We start from the raw sequence: 19,506 nt of genomic DNA, 5'->3' as shown, positions 1-19,506 counted from the left end.
CTACTCCCCATCATTTCCCACCATTACCAAGCACCTAAACCTCAACCTCTTCTTCGCGCCGCGATTCTCTTCTGCGTTCCAACAGCTTCATCGCCAGATCCCGAGATTCTCCGTCATGTCCTACCGGCCCAACTACCGAGGAGGCCGCGGAAACTCCGGAGGAGGCCGCGGAACCTCCGTCGGTCGCGGCGGAGGCCGCCGTGGCGGTGGCGGAGAAGGAGGGCGCGGGGAACAGCGCTGGTGGGACCCGGTGTGGCGAGCGGAGCGGCTCAGACAGAAAGCTGCCGAGGTAATGTTATATTCACTTACTGTTTGGTTGCTGAGAAAATTTGGAAGAAAAAGGAGTCTATGATTCTCTGAGGCCTTTTGGTTTGGGAAGAGAAAGTAATTTTGCTGTTTCTGCTGGTTTATCGAACAATTTTTTTTCCCTTGGAATTAATTGAGTCAAGGTGCAATAACAGAAATGAGAATCAAGTTTTTGATAAACTTTCAAATGGAATTATTCGTTTTAGGACGAAAGAGTAGTGTAATTGATTGAAAACTAGTGTTTTGGATGCTAATAAACTGTAAAAGGTTCATTTTTGGTGCTTGGAGAGCATAAGGAGTTGATTAAGTTAAAAGGCAATTAGTCTTTATAGAAATCGCTAAGGAATTCTAGGCTGATTGATTCTCAAATATTGTCACTGTGTATATATTTTAATGCCTTTTCTCTTGCCATCTCTTTTAGGCTTTTGCTATAATTGGAATACAAATTGTTGTTTTTGATAAATAGGTAGAAGCTATGGATGAGAATGAATGGTGGGGTAAGATAGAGCAGATGAAAAGAGGAGGAGAGAAGGAGATGATAATCAAGCGCAACTTTAGTCGAGCAGATCAGCAAACACTAGCTGACATGGCTTATCAACTTGGCCTTCACTTGTAAGCGCTTTTCATTTCCGAACCTCGTTTGCATTTTAACGAAGAATTGTACTATTTATCGCTCAAAAATAGCATTCGAGAACATTTATCTTGTTTGCATTTTTTATGAAAATTGTTTGGGAAACCCATTTGATGTTTGATTAGTATGCATTGACACGAACTTTTTGGCTTGTTCATTATAAGCGAGAATGTTTATCTTAACAAATGTATTTTTGTTTTATGCTTCTGCAAAGAAAGCCATGCGTATAACAAGGGCAAGACTCTTGTAGTTAGCAAAGTTCCGTTGCCAGATTACCGGGCAGATCTTGATGAGCGTCATGGTTCTACACAGAAAGAGGTAATTTTTTTCTTGGACTGGCATAGTGCTTAATATTTTCAATTGGCTGTAAGTACATTTAAACAATACTATTGAAATTCTTCCATTCTCCAGATTAGAATGACTACAGAAATTGAAAGGCGAGTTGGAAATCTGTTGGATCGCTCACAGTCACGAGGAGGGCTATCTGCTAATAGTTCTTCGGAGGCATCTTCTCAGCGAGGGAAACAATCGTTAGCTGATGGTGATATGACACAACCTGTCCCCGTACTGGAAAATGATTCTACCAAGGAAAAACTTAGTCTTGAGCTCAAGGAAAAGCACGATAAAATGAAGGTACATATTTCAATATGATCATTTTGGCTTTACATGTTAGTATTCAGATTGATAATTATTGTTGTTTCAGATATTATTTTCTGTTGAATATGGCTAGTTTTTTTGGCTAAAATTTTGGTTACCTCTTTTTAGGCAAGTGGTAGTTTAAAGGCAATGCAGTCATTCCGGGAGAAGCTTCCTGCATTCAAAATGAAGTCCGAGTTTCTGAAAGCTGTTGCAGAAAATCAGGTGAGGTGTCTTCTATGCATCAAGTTAGGAATTGTTCTTCACCTAATTTGTATTCCAGTGTTAAAAGAGTAACAACATTTGTCATTATGAGTTTATGGATGCCTGTTGGTTTTGTTTGTAATGTAGGTACTAGTAGTTTCAGGAGAGACAGGTTGTGGCAAAACAACTCAGCTTCCACAATTTATTCTTGAAGCGGAGATCTCCTCTTTGCGTGGTGCCGATTGCAACATAATTTGCACTCAACCTCGCCGTATATCTGCTATTTCCGTCTCAGCTCGTGTATCCTCAGAAAGAGGAGAAAGTCTAGGTGAAACTGTTGGTTATCAGATTCGGCTGGAGTCAAAGCGTTCTTCTCAAACAAGGCTCCTCTTTTGCACAACTGGAGTATTACTTCGTCAATTGGTAATGTATAAAATCTGGTCAATTGCTTCCAATTCTTGTTTCGTTAAACCCCTTCCCACCTTTCGATGCAGTGCAGTGCGCCTCTCCAACAGCCAGTACACTTTATCATGCTTAGGGACTTCAAGTTACTTACAACGCAGCAAATATTTAGATTCCTTTGGAAAAAAAAAAAAAAAAAAAAAAAAAAAACTAGGGTAAATGTTGTGCAAGTCAAAGTCCAAATCAAGCTTACCATATGGGGAGAAATTGAATGTATCAACAGTCAAGTAGTGGTTAAAACAGAAAAGAGAAAAAGAGAATGCTATCACAAGGGGTACCATTCTCTGGGTACTACTTTTAACTGTTTTAATAAAAAGTTCAGCCCCATGGTAGCCTACAAGACTCCTTATTTTCTCCGCTAGATGCCAATATGCTACACTCATGCTTTTCTACTGTACTTGTTGTTGGACTACAGGTGCAGGATCCAGAGTTAACGGGTGTAAGCCACTTGCTTGTTGATGAAATCCATGAAAGAGGCATGAATGAGGACTTTTTACTGATAATTCTGCGGGATCTCCTACCCCGCCGTCCAGATTTACGTCTTATTCTAATGAGTGCAACAATCAATGCTGACTTGTTCTCTAAATACTTTGGAAATGCACCTACCATACATATACCGGTATTGTTCCATCATTCTATTATTTTTCTGTTGGAAAATATTTCTTAAGGTTTTTATAATGCAGATACTTAATTTTAGTTTGAGATTTTTCAATGAAGATACAACTTAATTTAAACTATTCTTTGACGAATTATTGGCAGGGATTCACTCATCCTGTGGCTGAGTTGTTTCTAGAAGACATTTTGGAGAAAACGCGCTATAGTATCAAGTCAGAGTTTGACAATTTTGAGGGAAACTCAAGGAAAAGAAGAAGACAGAAAGATACCAAGAAAGATCCGTTAACTGAATTATTTGAGGTCTTACTCCCTTTCATCTTGATTTTCACGGATTCAAATCAATGATCCGTATGTTTAGCATGACATGGAGTAATGTTTCTATCGTTTGTGATTTATAATCCAATGCAATTTATAATCAGTTTAAGATGCCAGGTTATATCTCTCACGTTTGTATCTTTTAGGCTATGTTTGTTATATGGGTTCTTTATGGGTTCAAACCCATGGTTTTCATTTTGCTACAATGTTTTTCTCTCACAAAAATTTAAATTTCAATTTCAAAAGTCATAATCAAAATCATTAGTTTGAACTCATATACCAAACGGGTCCTTTTAGAGTGCATCATATGGAGACATATGTAATCCATAATTTATTGCGGCAGTTTTTGCAAATTGATTGATTTTATCTTGATGCCAAGACGATTGAGTAAGGGCTAGAAGCCTCTAATAATTTCCTTGACAATTTTTGCTGTTCAAACATATTTCTTATTTCAGTTTTTAAGAAATGCGTTCTGTTACATGGCAGATGATGATGCTAAATTCCAGGGAAAAAACACAAAACCACTGCCACCACCCAATATCATAACATAACAATGATCATACAAAAAGGAAAAAAAAAATGAATTTATGAAGGATTGGTTTATTTATGTAGGAGGTTAATATCGATGCTCAATATGGATCTTATAGCACATCAACGAGAAAGTCTCTTGAAGCTTGGTCTGGATTACAGCTTGATCTGGGTCTGGTAAAGTTCTTGCTGTAAACTCGGCATGAATTATCTGTTATCTTTTGGAATGAAAAATTAGTACTGCTTTTTGGAGAAAAAACTACTCTTGATTGTCTTGTACTTCTCATTCCCTCTGCATGGGTCGTGATGAGTAAAAAGGTTGTTCCTCTCATCACTCAAAGGTTGTTCCTCTCATCACTCAAATCACCGTAATTTTATTTTTGTAGGTAGAGTCGACTATTGAATACATATGTTGCCATGAAGGTCCTGGTGCGATTCTCGTATTCCTTACAGGCTGGGATGACATTTCAAAGCTACTTGACAAAGTTAAGGCAAACAGAGTCCTTGGAGATCCAAGCAAGTTTATGGTTCTTCCCTTGCATGGATCTATGCCTACCATCAATCAACGTGAAATATTTGATAGGCCGCCACCTAACCAAAGGCAAGCATGTTGTTACTGATAAATAGTTTCATCAATTTTTAGATGGGAGGAGGATTTTATTTCTATTTTCATATTACTATAAACCACGATGCATGTGTATGATCGTTATGAATATGTGATTGTTTTGCCTGTAAATTTACTTAAGTTGGTGAATGGCTAGCCAAAAAACTGTAGCAGTATAGTTTTCTGCTCTAATTTCATCATTTGCTGTTCTTTTTTAACCACATTACTCAACATTGTGTTTCAACTTTCAATCATTTGGCATCAGTTGGAAACTCTTTAATATGGCTGACATTGTTACAATATAAAATTCTTGTTATTCTGCCCTTTCAAATTCTAAATTTTCCTCGTTTGTGTAGAAAAATTGTGCTGGCAACAAACATTGCTGAGAGTAGCATCACCATAGATGATGTTGTGTATGTCATAGACTGTGGAAAGGCAAAGGAGACTAGTTATGACGCTCTTAACAAACTGGCTTGTCTCTTACCATCGTGGATTTCAAAAGCTTCAGCACACCAGGTACACTGTTAGTTCTATGGACATACGACACAAATGCAATGTTCCCATGAACTAATCATCCGTTTTTGCTTTTCGTTTTCTTTTCTTTTTATCATATAAACATTTGTTTATTGATGTTCCGTAATGATCTCAGAGACGAGGGCGTGCGGGCCGTGTGCAGCCTGGAGTTTGTTATAAATTGTATCCAAAAATGATTCACGACGCAATGCTTCAATACCAGTTACCTGAAATACTCCGAACACCTCTGCAAGAGCTGTGCCTCCAAATCAAAAGTTTGCAGCTTGGAACTGTTGGATCCTTTCTTGCAAAGGCACTTCAGCCACCGGATCCCCTTGCTGTTCAAAATGCAATTGAGCTTCTTAAAACTATAGGAGCTTTAGATGATAGGGAAGAGCTCACTCCACTTGGTATTATTACTAGATTAACCTTCTTTTCACCACGGAAATCAGATTTAGGGTGCTGAATACAAGCTGCCTTCACGTTTACATAACAGGTTGCCATCTTTGCACTCTGCCATTGGAGCCAAACATTGGGAAGATGCTACTGATGGGGTCTATCTTTCAATGCCTTAATCCTGCCTTAATAATTGCTGCTGCTCTTGCTCATCGCGATCCATTTGTCCTGCCTATAGACAGAAAAGAGGTAGCTGATGCTGCAAAAAGGTCTTTTGCCGGTGACTCATGCAGGTTAGTTTACTCAATTTAGCCATATATCCCTTGTCTGATTGTACGGCAGAAAATTAGGTCAAAGTTGAATATTTACCTATCTAAATATAAAATCTTGGCATTTTTTTTGGGCAGCGATCACATTGCACTTCTTAAAGCTTTTGAAGGCTGGAAGGAGGCAAAACGTAGTGGGAAGGAAAGAGCCTTTTGTTGGGAGAACTTTTTATCTCCGGTAACTTTGCAGATGATGGATGATATGAGAATGCAGTTTCTGGATCTTCTATCGGATATTGGCTTTGTGGACAAGTCCCGGGGTCCTACTGTAAGCGCTTAACTTTTAAACTTCTTTACTGTCGAAGACCTAGGTTTTTTAAAGTTAGGAAATTATCTCTTAAGAAGATTATCATTCTAAAAGTTAGGAGTTATGTCTTCCTTGATTCTATTTTTAAATTTAGAAATCCAGATAGAATGTTTGTTTAGGTCCGGATAAGGATGACTTGGAATTCAATTAGGATTTCATGATTAGGTTAGTTTTTCTAAGTTAGTTTTATGCCTATAAATAGCTTCTAAATTCTGCATATTAATAATAAGAAAGTAAGTACTTTTTTTTCTAAAAAACTACATGGTATCAGAGCTAGCTCTTAAGTTTTAATGGCAAAGATTGCCATGACCGGAGCAAGTAGGACCTCTGCTTCTTCAAGGGATTCCGCAGAGAATGAGTAGTTTGGAACCACTGCCATGACCAGCGGCACAAATCCATTAGCAACATATGCAAATCCTTCTCTTCAGATCACTGTTCACAAATTAAATGGCAAGAATTACCTGGAGTGGGCTCAGTCCATGAAGCTCGCAATTGATGGAAGAGGGAAACTTGGCCATTTAACTGGAGAGGTAAAAAAACCAGCAGTGGGTGATCCGAATCCGAAGGTATGGCGATTCGAGAACTCTTTGATAATGGCGTGGCTCATCAACTCAATGGAGCCGGCTATTGGGAAACCCCATCTATTCTTACCAACCGCCAGAGATATGTGGGAAGCTGTACGTGAGATGTACTCAGACTTGGAAAACTCATCACAAATCTTCGAACTAAAGACGAAGCTATGGCAATCCAAGCAGGGAGATCGAGATGTCACAACATACTACAATGAGATGGTGACTTTATGGCAAGAATTGGATTTGTGTTATGAAGATGAATGGGATTGTCCTCCTACTGATAGTGTGCAGCATAAGAAAAGAGAGGAGAATGATCGAGTTTACATGTTTCTAGCAGGACTCAATCAAGAATTAGATGAAATAAGAGGAAGGGTCTTAGGAAAAAAACCCTTACCATCTATCAGAGAAGTGTTTTCAGAAGTTAGGAGAGAGGAGGCTAGGTGAAGAGTGATGCTAAAAACCCAAGAACCGAAGCTCAATCCTGAAGCAGAAAGTTTGGCTCTAGTCTCTAGAGGATTTGATCCGGAGGAAGAAAAGAAAAAGAAACCATGGTGTGATCACTGCAAAAAATCATGGCATACAAAGGAAAACATGCTGGAAACTTCATGGCAAACCGAAGAATTTTAAAAAGAAGAATAGAGGTGATGGCAAAGCATTCCAAACCGTGAGTGAGGATTCTCAAAGGCAGCAAATTAACTCGGAAATAACTTAGTTCACAAAGGAACAACTAGACCATCTGTACAAACTCTTTCAATCTCCACAATTTTCAAATTCTTCTTGTTCTTTAGCTCAAAAGGGTAATTATCTCATTACAGCTCGCTCTAGTATAAAATCTAATCTGTTTTGTCCATGAATTATTGACTCTGGAGCTACAGATCACATGACTGGCTCTTCAAAACTGTTTTCATCCTACAAACCGTGTGCATGGAATAAAAAGATCAAAATTACAGATAGATCCTTTTCAGCCATAGCTAAAATAGGACCAGTTAGCATTTCTCCATCTCTCGCACTTCATAATGTCCTCCATGTTCCAAATTTGTCTTGTAACTTATTGTCCATAAGCAAAATAACTCATGATCATAAGTGTCAAGCTAACTTCTATTCATTTTATTGTGAGTTTCAGGAACTAACCTCGGGGAGAACGATTGACAGTGCTAGAGAGATTGGTGGACTTTATTTTTTTGAAGATGGATCCAAATCAAGAAGACCGACACATAGTACTTGTCTTGAGTCTATTTCTATTACTAGTAGGGATGAAATAATGATGTGGCATTATAGTTTAGGCCACCCTAGATTTCAATATTTAAAACATTTGTTTCCAAACTTATTTAGCAATAAAAATCCATCTTCATTTTAGTGTGAATTTTGTGAATTAGCTAAACATCATCGTACCACTTTTTCATTACAACCATACAAGGCTTCAAAACCTTGTTCCTTAATACATAGTGATGTATAGGGGCCTTCACGGATCTCAACATCATCGGGAAAGAGATGGTTTGTCACTTTCATAGATGATCACACAACGGTAAGTTGGGCGTACTTACTAAAAGAAAAGTCAGATGTGGAGGAGGTGCACAAATTCAAGTTTTTCGAAGTGATAATGGAAAAGAGTATTTTAACAAGATTTTGGGAAAATTCTTCCTAGAAAAAGGCATAGTTCACCAGAGCTCGTGTAATGACACCCCCAACAAAATGGAATAGCTGAACAAAAGAATAAACACCTCCTAGAAGTAGCTAGAGCACTACATTTCACAAATAAGGTCCTGAAGTATCTTTGGGGGGAAGCTATCCTCACAACTACCTACCTTATCAATAGGATGCCAATTAGGGTGTTGAAACTCAAAACACCATTACAGGTATTTTCAAGTTGCTATCCAACATCTAGGTTATCATCTACACTTCCTGTAAAAATTTTTGGATGCACAGCCTTTGTACACATTCATGATCATAACCGGGGAAAACTTGACCCTAGAGCTAAAAAATTTGGTTTTGTAGGATATGCACCGACTCAAAAAGGTTATAAATGCTTTGATCCAATTTCTAAGAAAATGTTTGTTACCATGGATGTAACCTTTTTTGAATCTAAACCTTTTTTCGCTACTCATCTTCAGGGGGAGAGTACAAGTGAAGATGTAACCAAATTAGGAATTAATGATGTTTTTGAAATAGGTTCAACACATACTCCTAATATTGAGACTGAAAATTCGGATTCACATGTTAAAAAACCGGAAAATATGGATGGAACAAATGATATTTTACATATTGAAAATTCCAGCAGTCTACTGCCATGTCAAAATCAGAATCTCAGCAGCTCAGAAAATGGGAACAAGTTTGGTACTAAGAATACAGATCTCTTGGTCTATTCAAGGAGGAAACTGAATTCAAAGAAATAAGGTCCCAATCCTCTACAAGGCCATGAGTCCGAACTGAGGGAAGAACCAAAACCAGGTAACAATCAATCCGATTCTTTGTTAAATTCCAGTCCCGAGTCCCTTGGTGATTCCATACAGTCTATCCCTAGTGCTAGTACTGAGTCATTTGATGATCTCAATATTCCTATTGCCACCCACAAGGGTGTCCGGTCATGCACTAAACATCCCATGTCTAATTATGTGTCCTATAAGAATCTTTCTCCTTCATTTTTTTCATTTACCTCACATCTCACTTCTGTGGAAATTCCAAAGAGTGTACAAGAAGCTTTACAGGTTCCTGAGTGGAGGAAAGCTATTTCTGAAGAGATGAAAGCACTTGAGAAGAATCACACATGGGAAGAAATGGATCTGCCGAGAGGGAAGAAAACAGTTGGCTGCAAATGGGTGTTCACCATCAAGTATAATTTTGATGGATCTCTCGAGAGGTACAAAGCACGGTTGGTGGCTAAAGGGTTTACTCAAACCTGGCGTTAATTATCTCGAGACCTTTGCTCCAGTGGCAAAGCTGAATACCGTAAGAGTACTTCTTTCAATTGCAGCAACTCTTGACTGGCCGCTTCAATAGTTAGATGTGAAGAACTCATTTCTAATTAGAGAATTGGAAGAAGAAGTTTATATGGACCCACCGCCTGGATTTGATAAGCACTTTGGTTCTAAGGTTTGTAAGCTAAGAAAATCACTTTCTGGGCTCAAACAATCCCTAAGAGCCTGGTTTGAACGATTCACTCAGTCTATTAAAAATCAGGGATATGTGCCCAAAGTGACCACGCTATGTTCATCAAGCACTCCGATGATGGGAAAATTGCAGTTTTGATAGTCTACGTAGATGATATCATCCTTACTGGAGATAATTCTGCTAAAATGAGTCATTTGAAGGAAAGTCTGGCTTCAGAATTTGAGATCAAAGACTTGGGATCTTTAAAATATTTTCTGGGGATGGAAGTTGCTCGTTCAAAAGATGCCAAAGATGGAGATCCGGTAAATACAACACGATATTAGAAGTTGGTGGGAAAACTAATTTACCTATCTTATACCAGACTAGACATTGTGTTCGCAGTTAGAATGGTAAGTCAATTCATGCACTCACCACGTGAATAACACCTTGAGGCAATATATCGAATCCTGAGGTATTTGAAAAGCACTCTAGGGAAAGGACTCCTCTCCGAGAAACACGAGCAGAAAACAATTGAAGCATACACAAATGCAGATTGGGCGGGTTCCGTCACAGACAGAAGATCTACATCTGGATATTGCACTTATGTTTGGGGAAACTTAGTCACTTGGAGGAGCAAGAAACAAAGTGTAGTAGCTCGAAGTAGTGCAGAAGCCGAGTACCGAGCAATGGCTCATGGAGTATGTGAAATGTTGTAGTTAAAAAGGATTCTTGAGGAATTGAAGAAACCAATAGAGATGCCTATGAAACTCTACTGTGACAACAAGGCTGCGATCAGTATTGCTCACAACCCAGTGCAACATGACAGAACTAAACACGTTGAAATTGACAGACATTTCATAAAGGAGAAGCTAGAAGAAGGTGCTATCTGTATGCCGTTTGTTCCAACAACACAACAAATAGCTGATATTCTCACGAAGGGATTATTCAGACCAAGCTTTGAGTTTCTTATCAGTAAGTTGGGCATGATAGATATCTATGCACCAACTTGAGGGGGAGTGTCGAAGACCTAGGTTTTTTAAAGTTAGGAAATTATCTCTTAAGGAGATTATCATTCTAAAAATTATGAGTTATCTCTTCCTTGATTCTACTTTTAAATTTAGAAATCCGGATAGAATGTTTGTTTAGGTCCGGATAAGGATGACTTGGAATCCAATTAGGATTTCATAATTAGGTTAGTTTTTCTAAGTTAGTTTTATGCTTATAAATAGCTTTTAAATTCCGCATATTAATAATAAGAAAGTAGGTTCTTTTTCTCCTAAAAAACTACATTTACCTTTTCTTGAAACCATTTCAGTTGCACAATTTTTCCAACTTTCACGTGACATTATTTAGATACACCTGCTTAAACTTGGAAAAAACTGTAAAATAATATTTTAATTTGTGTATGCAGGCTTATAACCAGTACAGTCACGATTTGGAGATGGTATGTGCAATCCTTTGCGCCGGGCTGTATCCGAATGTTGTGCAGTGCAAAAGAAGAGGAAAGCGGACGGCGTTTTACACCAAAGAAGTTGGGAAAGTTGACATCCACCCCGCATCTGTCAATGCTGGAGTACATCTCTTCCCTCTACCTTACATGGTTTATAGTGAGAAAGTGAAAACAACCAGCATTTATATCCGGGACTCTACGAATATTTCGGATTATGCCTTGTTACTCTTTGGTGGTAATCTCATACCCAGCAAAACTGGGGAAGGTATTGAAATGCTCGGTGGTTATCTCCATTTCTCCGCGTCGAAGAGTGTTTTGGAGTTGATACGGGTAAATATGCCTCTCAAGCTTCAAGATTTTTCTGTTGAATTTACAGATACCGCATACTTTCTATTTAGATACGCAAACAACTTTACTAAGATTATGAACTGTCTTTAGTTATGGTGTTCCTTTTTCCGCAGAAACTGCGTGGTGAACTGGACAATCTTTTAAACAGGAAGATTGAGGAACCAAGTTTTGACATTTCCAGAGAAGGAAAGGCAGTGGTTGCTGCTGCGATTGAGTTATTGCACAGTCAAAACGTACGATACTAAACCTTTTTTTTTTTTCTCTTTGGAAAAAGTATCCATTGTTTCTTCCCTTCTGGTTCAGTATCAGCAGAGGTTTGTAGGAGCTCCCTTATTTTATTTCCTTTTTCTAAATTCTTTTACTCTTGTTCATAAATTCCTCCTGTTTATCAGTGCAAAATTTGTAGGAGTTTAGTAGTAAAATTTTCGGGCTTTGACCTTACATATGTAATTTTGTTTTGGTCTCTGGTGGCTGTAATGTTAACATACAAAATATATATTTGGAAGAGAGTGCCTATAGAAGCGAGAGGACTCGTGTTAATTGCATCTTAAACTTTTTTTTAATTTATTTGTTTTTAGCTTTTAGAATTGATGAGAATTATCTCAGTTTATTGGGGGGAAAAAAATAGCGCTCTCTCTTAAACTCACCTTTAGCCGTACAAGTTCTCTCTCACTTGTGTTGAGGTCCAAATTCGCACGTCATCTCCTACCATACAAGTAGCAATTTAGACTTCGGAAACCACTAAACGAGTCATCACGACTCCTAACCATGTTAGATCGACTTGTCGGAGAGCAAATCCTACCAGTTGATCCGACGAGTTGACATTCAGCCTTGGACAAAAAGTTAACGAGAAACTATCCTCAATGTATACCTAAAATAGGAATTCGTAGCTAAATCATTCAAAGAAGGGAAAAAAAATCAGCCAGTTAAACTAGAGAAATCAAGAAGAAAAAAGTCAATGATTGACTTAGGCAACAAGTAAGATGTCCTTCAAGCAAGATTAATAGCTTTCCAATTAAGAAATTCAAATCCACAACAATCACGCAGGTCAATGTGAATGAGAATCTACAAAGAAAAGTCAAATATCACTGGAAAATGAAACTAACAATAAGATCACGAATTGAGGGCTAAATCGTCTAAAGAAATAGGAAACAACCTGTGGAGCATAATCAACTGTAACTACAGGAGATTTAGGCACTCTCAAGAGGCATACTAGGAGCACATACACACTACAATGATTACACAATTATTTCTTACATTATCTCTGTATTTCCCAACATTCCCCCTTCTCTCATCCATTTCTTCTCTCTTAACAACTCGTTGTAATGCTTTTCAGCAAACATACTGAAATTTCGAAGCCTTACAGGTGTAGCTCTCATTATTGAGCAAACCTTTATAAATTAATTTGTCTTACTTATCTCATTATCATAGCGGATCAATTCTTCAATTGACGGCTCCTATGATAGATTTTACTTGCTACAACTTGTCACTCACAAGGTTTCCTCTTTCACCAGAGGTTTTAATGTAACTATAGTTTCATTTAAAAAATGTTATTATCGTTAAGCACTACTAATTAAAGTATAACCATCAATACTGACATGATAATAAATATAACTGTGAATGCAACTGTTAATTTGATTATCCCAGTCGTATTTAGTGTCACTGCAAAGTGATGTTTGTTTACCTTATGATTATGCATGTCCATGATTCATGATGGTATGAACCTTGATATAATTTTATGTAAGCGTGTTGTGCTCCTAAATCCTTATAATAGTTTATGTTCTTTGTTTAATATGTTGAGATGATATGTTTAAGCTTTCAAGATAGTAAGGTTAAATTGAGGCTTAATTTTATTCTAGTACGCATGTTTGATATTTACCGATCATCGATTTTATTATGAGAATGAGATATGTTAACTCTTAGAATAATATGGAATCTATGTGACATGTTATTTTATTTTTCATATGAGAACTTGGACCATAACATGGTATCATAATTGTACATTGGCATTTTGTGATATGTTAGATTGTAGGTTAGGGTGGGAATTGAAAGTCCTTTAAGAGACCATAAGGTTTTATATATGATAAGAAATGCAACGTTGCTATTTAGTTCCCGGGTTATAGGTGTGGCAGCCTAAGTGGTTGTTGGATCTATGATTAGGTCATGATGCCAAATTCCCTAAACCTTGGCTTGGTAAGAAGGGATAAAGCCCCGTGAATACCCATGTTACCAGTTATGTGAATGCCAATAGATCGTAACTCCGGTGAGATAGGCAAGCCACAAGTGGTTAGTGGTACAACTCTAGAAGCCGAGTTCGATTTATTAATGGTATGTGAGGTTCATGTGTGCGATTCCTCAGACCCATTAGCCTGGAGTTTAGGACAATCATACGATTGAACATTAGTCGACATAAGGCAGTCCCACGGGGCTAATAGTGTTCGTTTCCGAAACGATTTCGGATGCATAAGCGTGTATTTAGCGGATCGTGTTTTGTAAAAATTTTCATAAAACTTTGAGATACCTATAGATTACATTAATTTATACACAAATAAACTAATCAAAATTATTTATTTACCTAGCGAACGAATAGATCGATAACTTGAGTTCTTTGACCACGAACGTTCCTTGCTCCAATCTAGTTTAGAACACCCGAATCTTCCTTGTTAATTCCTAGAATCTACGAAGACGCGTGTGTGGGCACACATGCAACAAAACAAGATTAGCAAATAAACACTCAAGTTTTTCACGAACACCAACACATGCACGACGTGGAATTTAGGAGAAAAGTTTTCTTTCCACACTCTATAATTTGGCCACTATATGCTTTGGAGAGAGCAAAAATTGTGTTCTTTAATTTTCTACAATCTCCTATTTATAGAGTAGTAGTCAGACTCTTAGAAGAAGTCTAATCTTTATCTCTAAGAAAAATCTTGATAATTATCTCTCATTTCTAATTTGATTTGGAAACAAAATCCACTCTCCCTTATCCATATGTTGGCCGGCCACCACAGGGAGATTCCTCCATGTGGTAGGCGCAATTGCAGCTAGGGAATAGGGCAAAATTCTGGCTTTATCCTACAATCTAATTTGACTCAAATTCAAATTCCAATTTGAGTCAAACTTAAATTAATTTGAATTTCAAATTGGACAACTTATCAAATAAGTTAATTAGATAACTTGGAGAGCAAGCAACTGAATTCCAAAGGGATTCACACTGTGTTGGGCGTTCACACTATGTGAACACCTTCACATGTGTGTTCTAAAATTCAAATTTAAATTTAAATAATCACATTATTTAATTAATAATCAATTCTCAATTAACTATCCTGGAGCGTTTTATTTTAAAATTTCATAATTCTAAAATTTCCATTTTGCCTTTAGTGTCTTGTAGAATTACAAGGACAACACGAGGACACATGAACCTATAATTCTGAGCTCCAATAAAATTAATAATTAATTAAACTATTTAATTAGTTAATTAATTCTATTAATTTCAAAAGTTACTCCACTATAAACTTGAAATTGCACTATCATTATTATATATATAAATTACTTTTAAACCGTGAAGTGTCCATTTGATATAGTCATTACATATAGATTAATTCTCCATAAATAATTCATAATTAGAGCTAGGTAAAATCCGTTAACCTCTCTAATTACATCTTTATCCTTGAGTACCATTGATTCTCTAATGGACAGTGATTCATAAAACAATTAGAGCTCCTACTGGTCTAAGTACCGAATCAATCCTTAAGAGAATTATTTATCTACTTCTTTCTCAAGAAGGAATGGATTTCATCTCGTATAATAACATTCTCGGTTGCTCACTTCATCATGTCTCCAAAATACAAGGAATATGATTCAGGATCTCAGACTTGTACTAAGTAAATCAAAAGACACAAATTCATAAATATGAGTATGCTAATAACTTAGGATTAAGATCATTCTATATATGACTATCAGTAGACTCAATTAGAATTTCTATCCTTAACGAAATTATCAGAAATTCATATTGTGTATGTGTCTCTGTTCCACATAATCTCATTATGCGTAATACGCTCATTCAATATCTCGTCATATTAATAGTGCGGATAACACTGTTCTATTCTAAATAAGAATGACATGTATTAAAAATGTTTTAATTAAAGTTTCTGAACTTTAATTAAGTTCATTACGAACATCGTTTTGATTATTATTCTTAAATATTATCCTCTCACATAGAACACTTATATACAATATTTAAGGTCATATAAATAATTATGAAATTTTCAGTGATATTCATAAAATATTTAATAATATATGTACATAAAATAATGAATAAACTATTTTATTAAATTAATAATAAATATCATATCACATCTCGTACTTTTAGGATACTATTTCCAACAAATAGAAAATACATGCACGTTAAAAGACTAGATCATTGATTATGTAATGAATTATGCACCCAGTTATGACATGTTGATGTGACGATATGATATGATGTATAGAATGAATAGTTCTAGGAAAAATATGCTATGCGATATGTGATGTGTCTAAATCGTTTTAGTATGTCCTAATCCTATATGCTATTTGATAATATTTTAATTATGATCACGTTAAATGGGGGCATGTGATTAATGTGTGTTTTATGTTATTTGTTTTTACTCTCATTATTTTGAGTGTTGTGTTCACCGAACGAGGAGACAAATTAGGGGTATGTCAGACTTGTTAGGATAACTTAGTAATTTTGTAATCTTTTTATCTACTATTTATTTTGACTTTTGTATGAGTGTGTATTTATGGATTAGAAGAGAGTAACAATAGCTTGAAAGTAAGGATGCGATAAGAAGGAGAACAAAAAAAAAGAAGAAAAGAATATGAACATGGTTGCTTATGAGATTATGACTACTAAATGACTTATATATGTAGTGTTCTTTATGGTTTAATGAGTTTGAAGAAATCTTCTTACATTGTATGCATTCAATCATATTTAGAGTAGCTAGTCTACTCGCTTACTGAGCCCTCTAGCTCCCTGGGATTTTCTTTGTGTTGCAAGCAAGTCTATGGTTAAATAGCAGTGAGCAAGAAAACAGATCGAGGTGGTAGTACATGTGAAATACGACCAGTTATGACCAACTTTTCAATTTTAACTTTTGAAGAAACAAACTTTAAGTTTCTTTTATGATGTTGGGACTAAGTTATTTTTAGGACCTTACTTCTAAACTTCTGTAGATATTGATGATCAAACTTTATTAAATCTTTTGAGAAATAGTCATATGGCTTAATATGAACCTCGTATGAATTTAATTAAAAAAAAATCTCACTGAAATTTCTACATTATAAATATGGTTTTGCACACACTTTAAAAGATCAAAATTTTCTGCATTTTTATGGTTAGGTAAATTGATTAACACAAATCTTTGATTTATTTTTAAGTATATTATCTTCAAGTTAATATGTTATGTATATATTTCCACGTCGCGGCCTTTCGCCGGCTTAAGTTAGTAGCTAGGTGGCAGGTCATGATAAAAATTGCTTCAATTGACATGACTCAGGCGGTTATCGATCGGTAACCACCGCGATACCGACCGCCAACTCGTGTCCAACCGTAATACCACTGTTATCCAATGGTAATACCAGTCAATAATTGACAATATCTTGGCCAGTTACCGATGGTATCCCGATCGGTAATCGTCTTGATCGGTCGCAGCTTGATGTCGTCGGAATACCAAAAAATAGAAAAAAAACCACAAAATCCACACAAATTCACTGAAATCATACCATATAATAAAAATAACAACAAAAATATACAAAATAAAAAATTTGGCAAAAAAAGAGAACAAGTCCGGCCATTGATACCTCGGGCGAGGAAGATCTTTTTGGTGATGGAGAAATTGCATGGAGGAGATCTCCTCCGAGTAACCATCGTGCGAGGGGATATTCCGGTGGGATCTCCCTCAAAGCGCATAGGAGATCTCTGAATCTGCGTCGTCGCAACGAAGTTTAGATCTCCTCCACGAGGTATGGAGATAAGGAGATCCCAGAGAGCTTCTCAGCGTTGGCTCCTGGAAGAGCTAATCATCGTCGTCACCGTCGCGACGCTATAAGGTCGCGTATTAGATCGGCGCTGCAAGGCTCGAGCTCTTGTACGACGATCCTTTTCTTCATTGACTCCGACAATGTCTTCGCAAAGAAGCATGACGACAGTACAACGGGACAGGTGGCGACTGATTAGTTGACGGCGTCACTGAGGAAAGGCGGCAACACATGAGAAAGAGATAGGAGAAAAGAGATGGAGATAGAAAAGGAAGTGTAAAGAAAGAAATGAGGAAAAAAAAATATTAGAACAAAAAAACCTAATTCATTTGAGGGTATTTTTAGACTTCTTACACTAAGTATGATCGTGCTACATGGCATAAATGTAACAGTTAAGTGCTTTGGCAAGGGTTGTTCAGATAAATCGAAAACCGAGCGGCAACGACAGAATCAACTGAAAACTGCAGGAAAAAACCCGCCAGAGAGCGGTGGCCAATTCCGTTAGTCGGTGAAACCGTCCCACAAAATGAGATTCGGTCAGGTGGCAGTTTTGAGATTTTTCTACTGGTCGGTGACCGAAATTGAAGCCGAGCCGCTTTCTCCCTCTCTCCACCAATCTTCTTTCCTTTCTTCCTCTAGAGTCTAGCCGCCGTCCCTTTTTGTCTGCAAATCAGATGGAATAAGATGAAACCCCCCCCCCCCCCACACACACACACACAAAGCCCAACAATTATAATACCCAGGTTTCTTTAATTTTTTTTCTTTTTTTTATTTATTCACTAAGTGAAATGGTGCGTTTCACCTTATAACAAATTTTTTGGAAAAACATCTTACGATTCTCACATGGGAATGAAGCCCCGGTTGCCAAACGCCCAAACTTCTTATCTATTCTTCTTCGTCGTTGTCTCATTCTTCTTCGAAGCTCCAATGCTGCCGCCGCCATCTTCGTCGTTCTCCTCCATCTATAACTGCTATGAAAGCATCATCGGTGACTGATCGAAACCAAACCAACAAAGATCGGGCACCGAACTGTTGGTTTTCTCATTCCGTCAATTGGTGCTTGGTTTTCATTTTTTTTTAAAAACTGATCAGTGACCGAACCGATCAAAATTGTCGGTCAACGACCAATGTACAACCTTAGCTATGGCAAATGTCAATCCATAAGATAAGAAAAATGCGTGGCAGAAAGACTAAATGTCTCAATCACGTATTCTTTTTTAGAATATTTTAGTGAAATAAGCAATTTAGCGCACAATTAATTTGGTGAAATAATTAGCATTATCGTCAATGAGAAAAATAATAGTGAAAGAAACAATTTAAATTTTTAGCACAATTGTCCCCCAAATTTGTTGTGGTTTAACAAATTGCCTCCTAAACTTTCAATGTTGATAATCAACCTTCTAAATTTGTAAAATTGTTGCACTGTGCACAATTTTACTAAATTTGTTTAATTTTTTTTTTTAGATTTATGAGATTAAAAGTTAAGAAATTTAAAGATTTGCGTTACATTTAAATTGAGATGTTAGAATTTTTCATCAAACGTGTTTTTTTTTACACTAATTTAACATAATCATCATCAAAACATGACACATTGCAACAATTTTACAATTTAAAAGGGCAACTTAGAAAAATTAAAAATTCATTGGGTAAATTACTAAAACCATACAAATTCAAGAGACAAATATATAAAATACATAAACAATTTCATGTCACATATTACTATTCTATTTCATTAGCATTATCATCAAAATTATTTTCCTTGATAACAAAATTATTTTTTTGATACAATAACAAAATTAATTTTGGAATCAACAAACATTGTTTTTTTTTTTTCGATAAAAAATTTGTTGATTTAAGTGTTGATTTTCATGATATTGCTAAAAAGATTGTTTGTAGGTAATATTTACAAAAAAAAAAATATTTATACGAGATATTGAAAATCCATAATGACTCAAAACGAGAATGGTTCATGATTTATGGTTATTTATAGTGTTTTTTTTCTTATAAAAAACACATAAAAATTAAAAATAATTCTAAATTAAGATTCTGAATTCATAACTAAACGTGCACTTAATTTTTTAATAGAATAGACAAACTACATTATTATCCCAGATAGGGAAAAAAAATACTTCTTTATAATGAAATTTTATTTTTTAAACCTAAAAAATATAAAACATAAAAAGTCATT

The 19,506-nt window shown here is 36.3% G+C and overlaps 1 protein-coding gene across 2 annotated transcripts; it reads left to right on the top strand.

Annotated features, from left to right (window-relative positions):
- On the top strand, positions 1-11,839 carry LOC21399949 (DExH-box ATP-dependent RNA helicase DExH1). Of its 2 annotated transcripts, XM_024172629.1 has the most exons (16): positions 1-289; positions 773-918; positions 1,156-1,255; positions 1,349-1,570; positions 1,703-1,798; positions 1,925-2,200; positions 2,655-2,858; positions 2,999-3,154; positions 3,782-3,874; positions 4,084-4,298; positions 4,658-4,817; positions 4,951-5,224; positions 5,311-5,503; positions 5,618-5,804; positions 10,914-11,282; positions 11,414-11,839. In XM_024172629.1, exons 1-16 carry the CDS (start codon positions 116-118, stop codon positions 11,543-11,545), a joined length of 2,997 nt encoding a protein of 998 aa, XP_024028397.1. In that variant the 5' UTR covers positions 1-115; the 3' UTR covers positions 11,546-11,839. The 2 variants fall into 2 exon arrangements, with proteins under 2 accessions (XP_024028397.1, XP_024028399.1); XM_024172631.1 differs by lacking the exon at positions 1-289 and having other exon boundaries at positions 843-918; positions 1,152-1,255.
- Positions 11,840-19,506: the final 7,667 nt, after the last annotated feature.

The sequence above is a fragment of the Morus notabilis genome, unplaced genomic scaffold, assembly GCF_000414095.1.
Source record: "Morus notabilis unplaced genomic scaffold, ASM41409v2 Scaffold758, whole genome shotgun sequence".
Classification (NCBI taxonomy): Eukaryota; Viridiplantae; Streptophyta; class Magnoliopsida; order Rosales; family Moraceae; genus Morus; species Morus notabilis.
The sequence above is the reverse complement of the archived record's forward strand: the minus strand, read 5'-3'. Positions and strand labels throughout refer to the sequence as shown.

Coding starts and splice junctions, on each gene's coding strand:
- LOC21399949 (XM_024172629.1), top strand. CDS start 116: ATGTCCTACCGGCCCAACTACCGAGGAGGCCGCGGAAACTCCGGAGGA. Junction 1,256..1,348: donor ATGGTTCTACACAGAAAGAG/GTAATTTTTTTC, acceptor TCCATTCTCCAG/ATTAGAATGACTACAGAAAT. Junction 4,299..4,657: donor AGGCCGCCACCTAACCAAAG/GCAAGCATGTTG, acceptor TCGTTTGTGTAG/AAAAATTGTGCTGGCAACAA.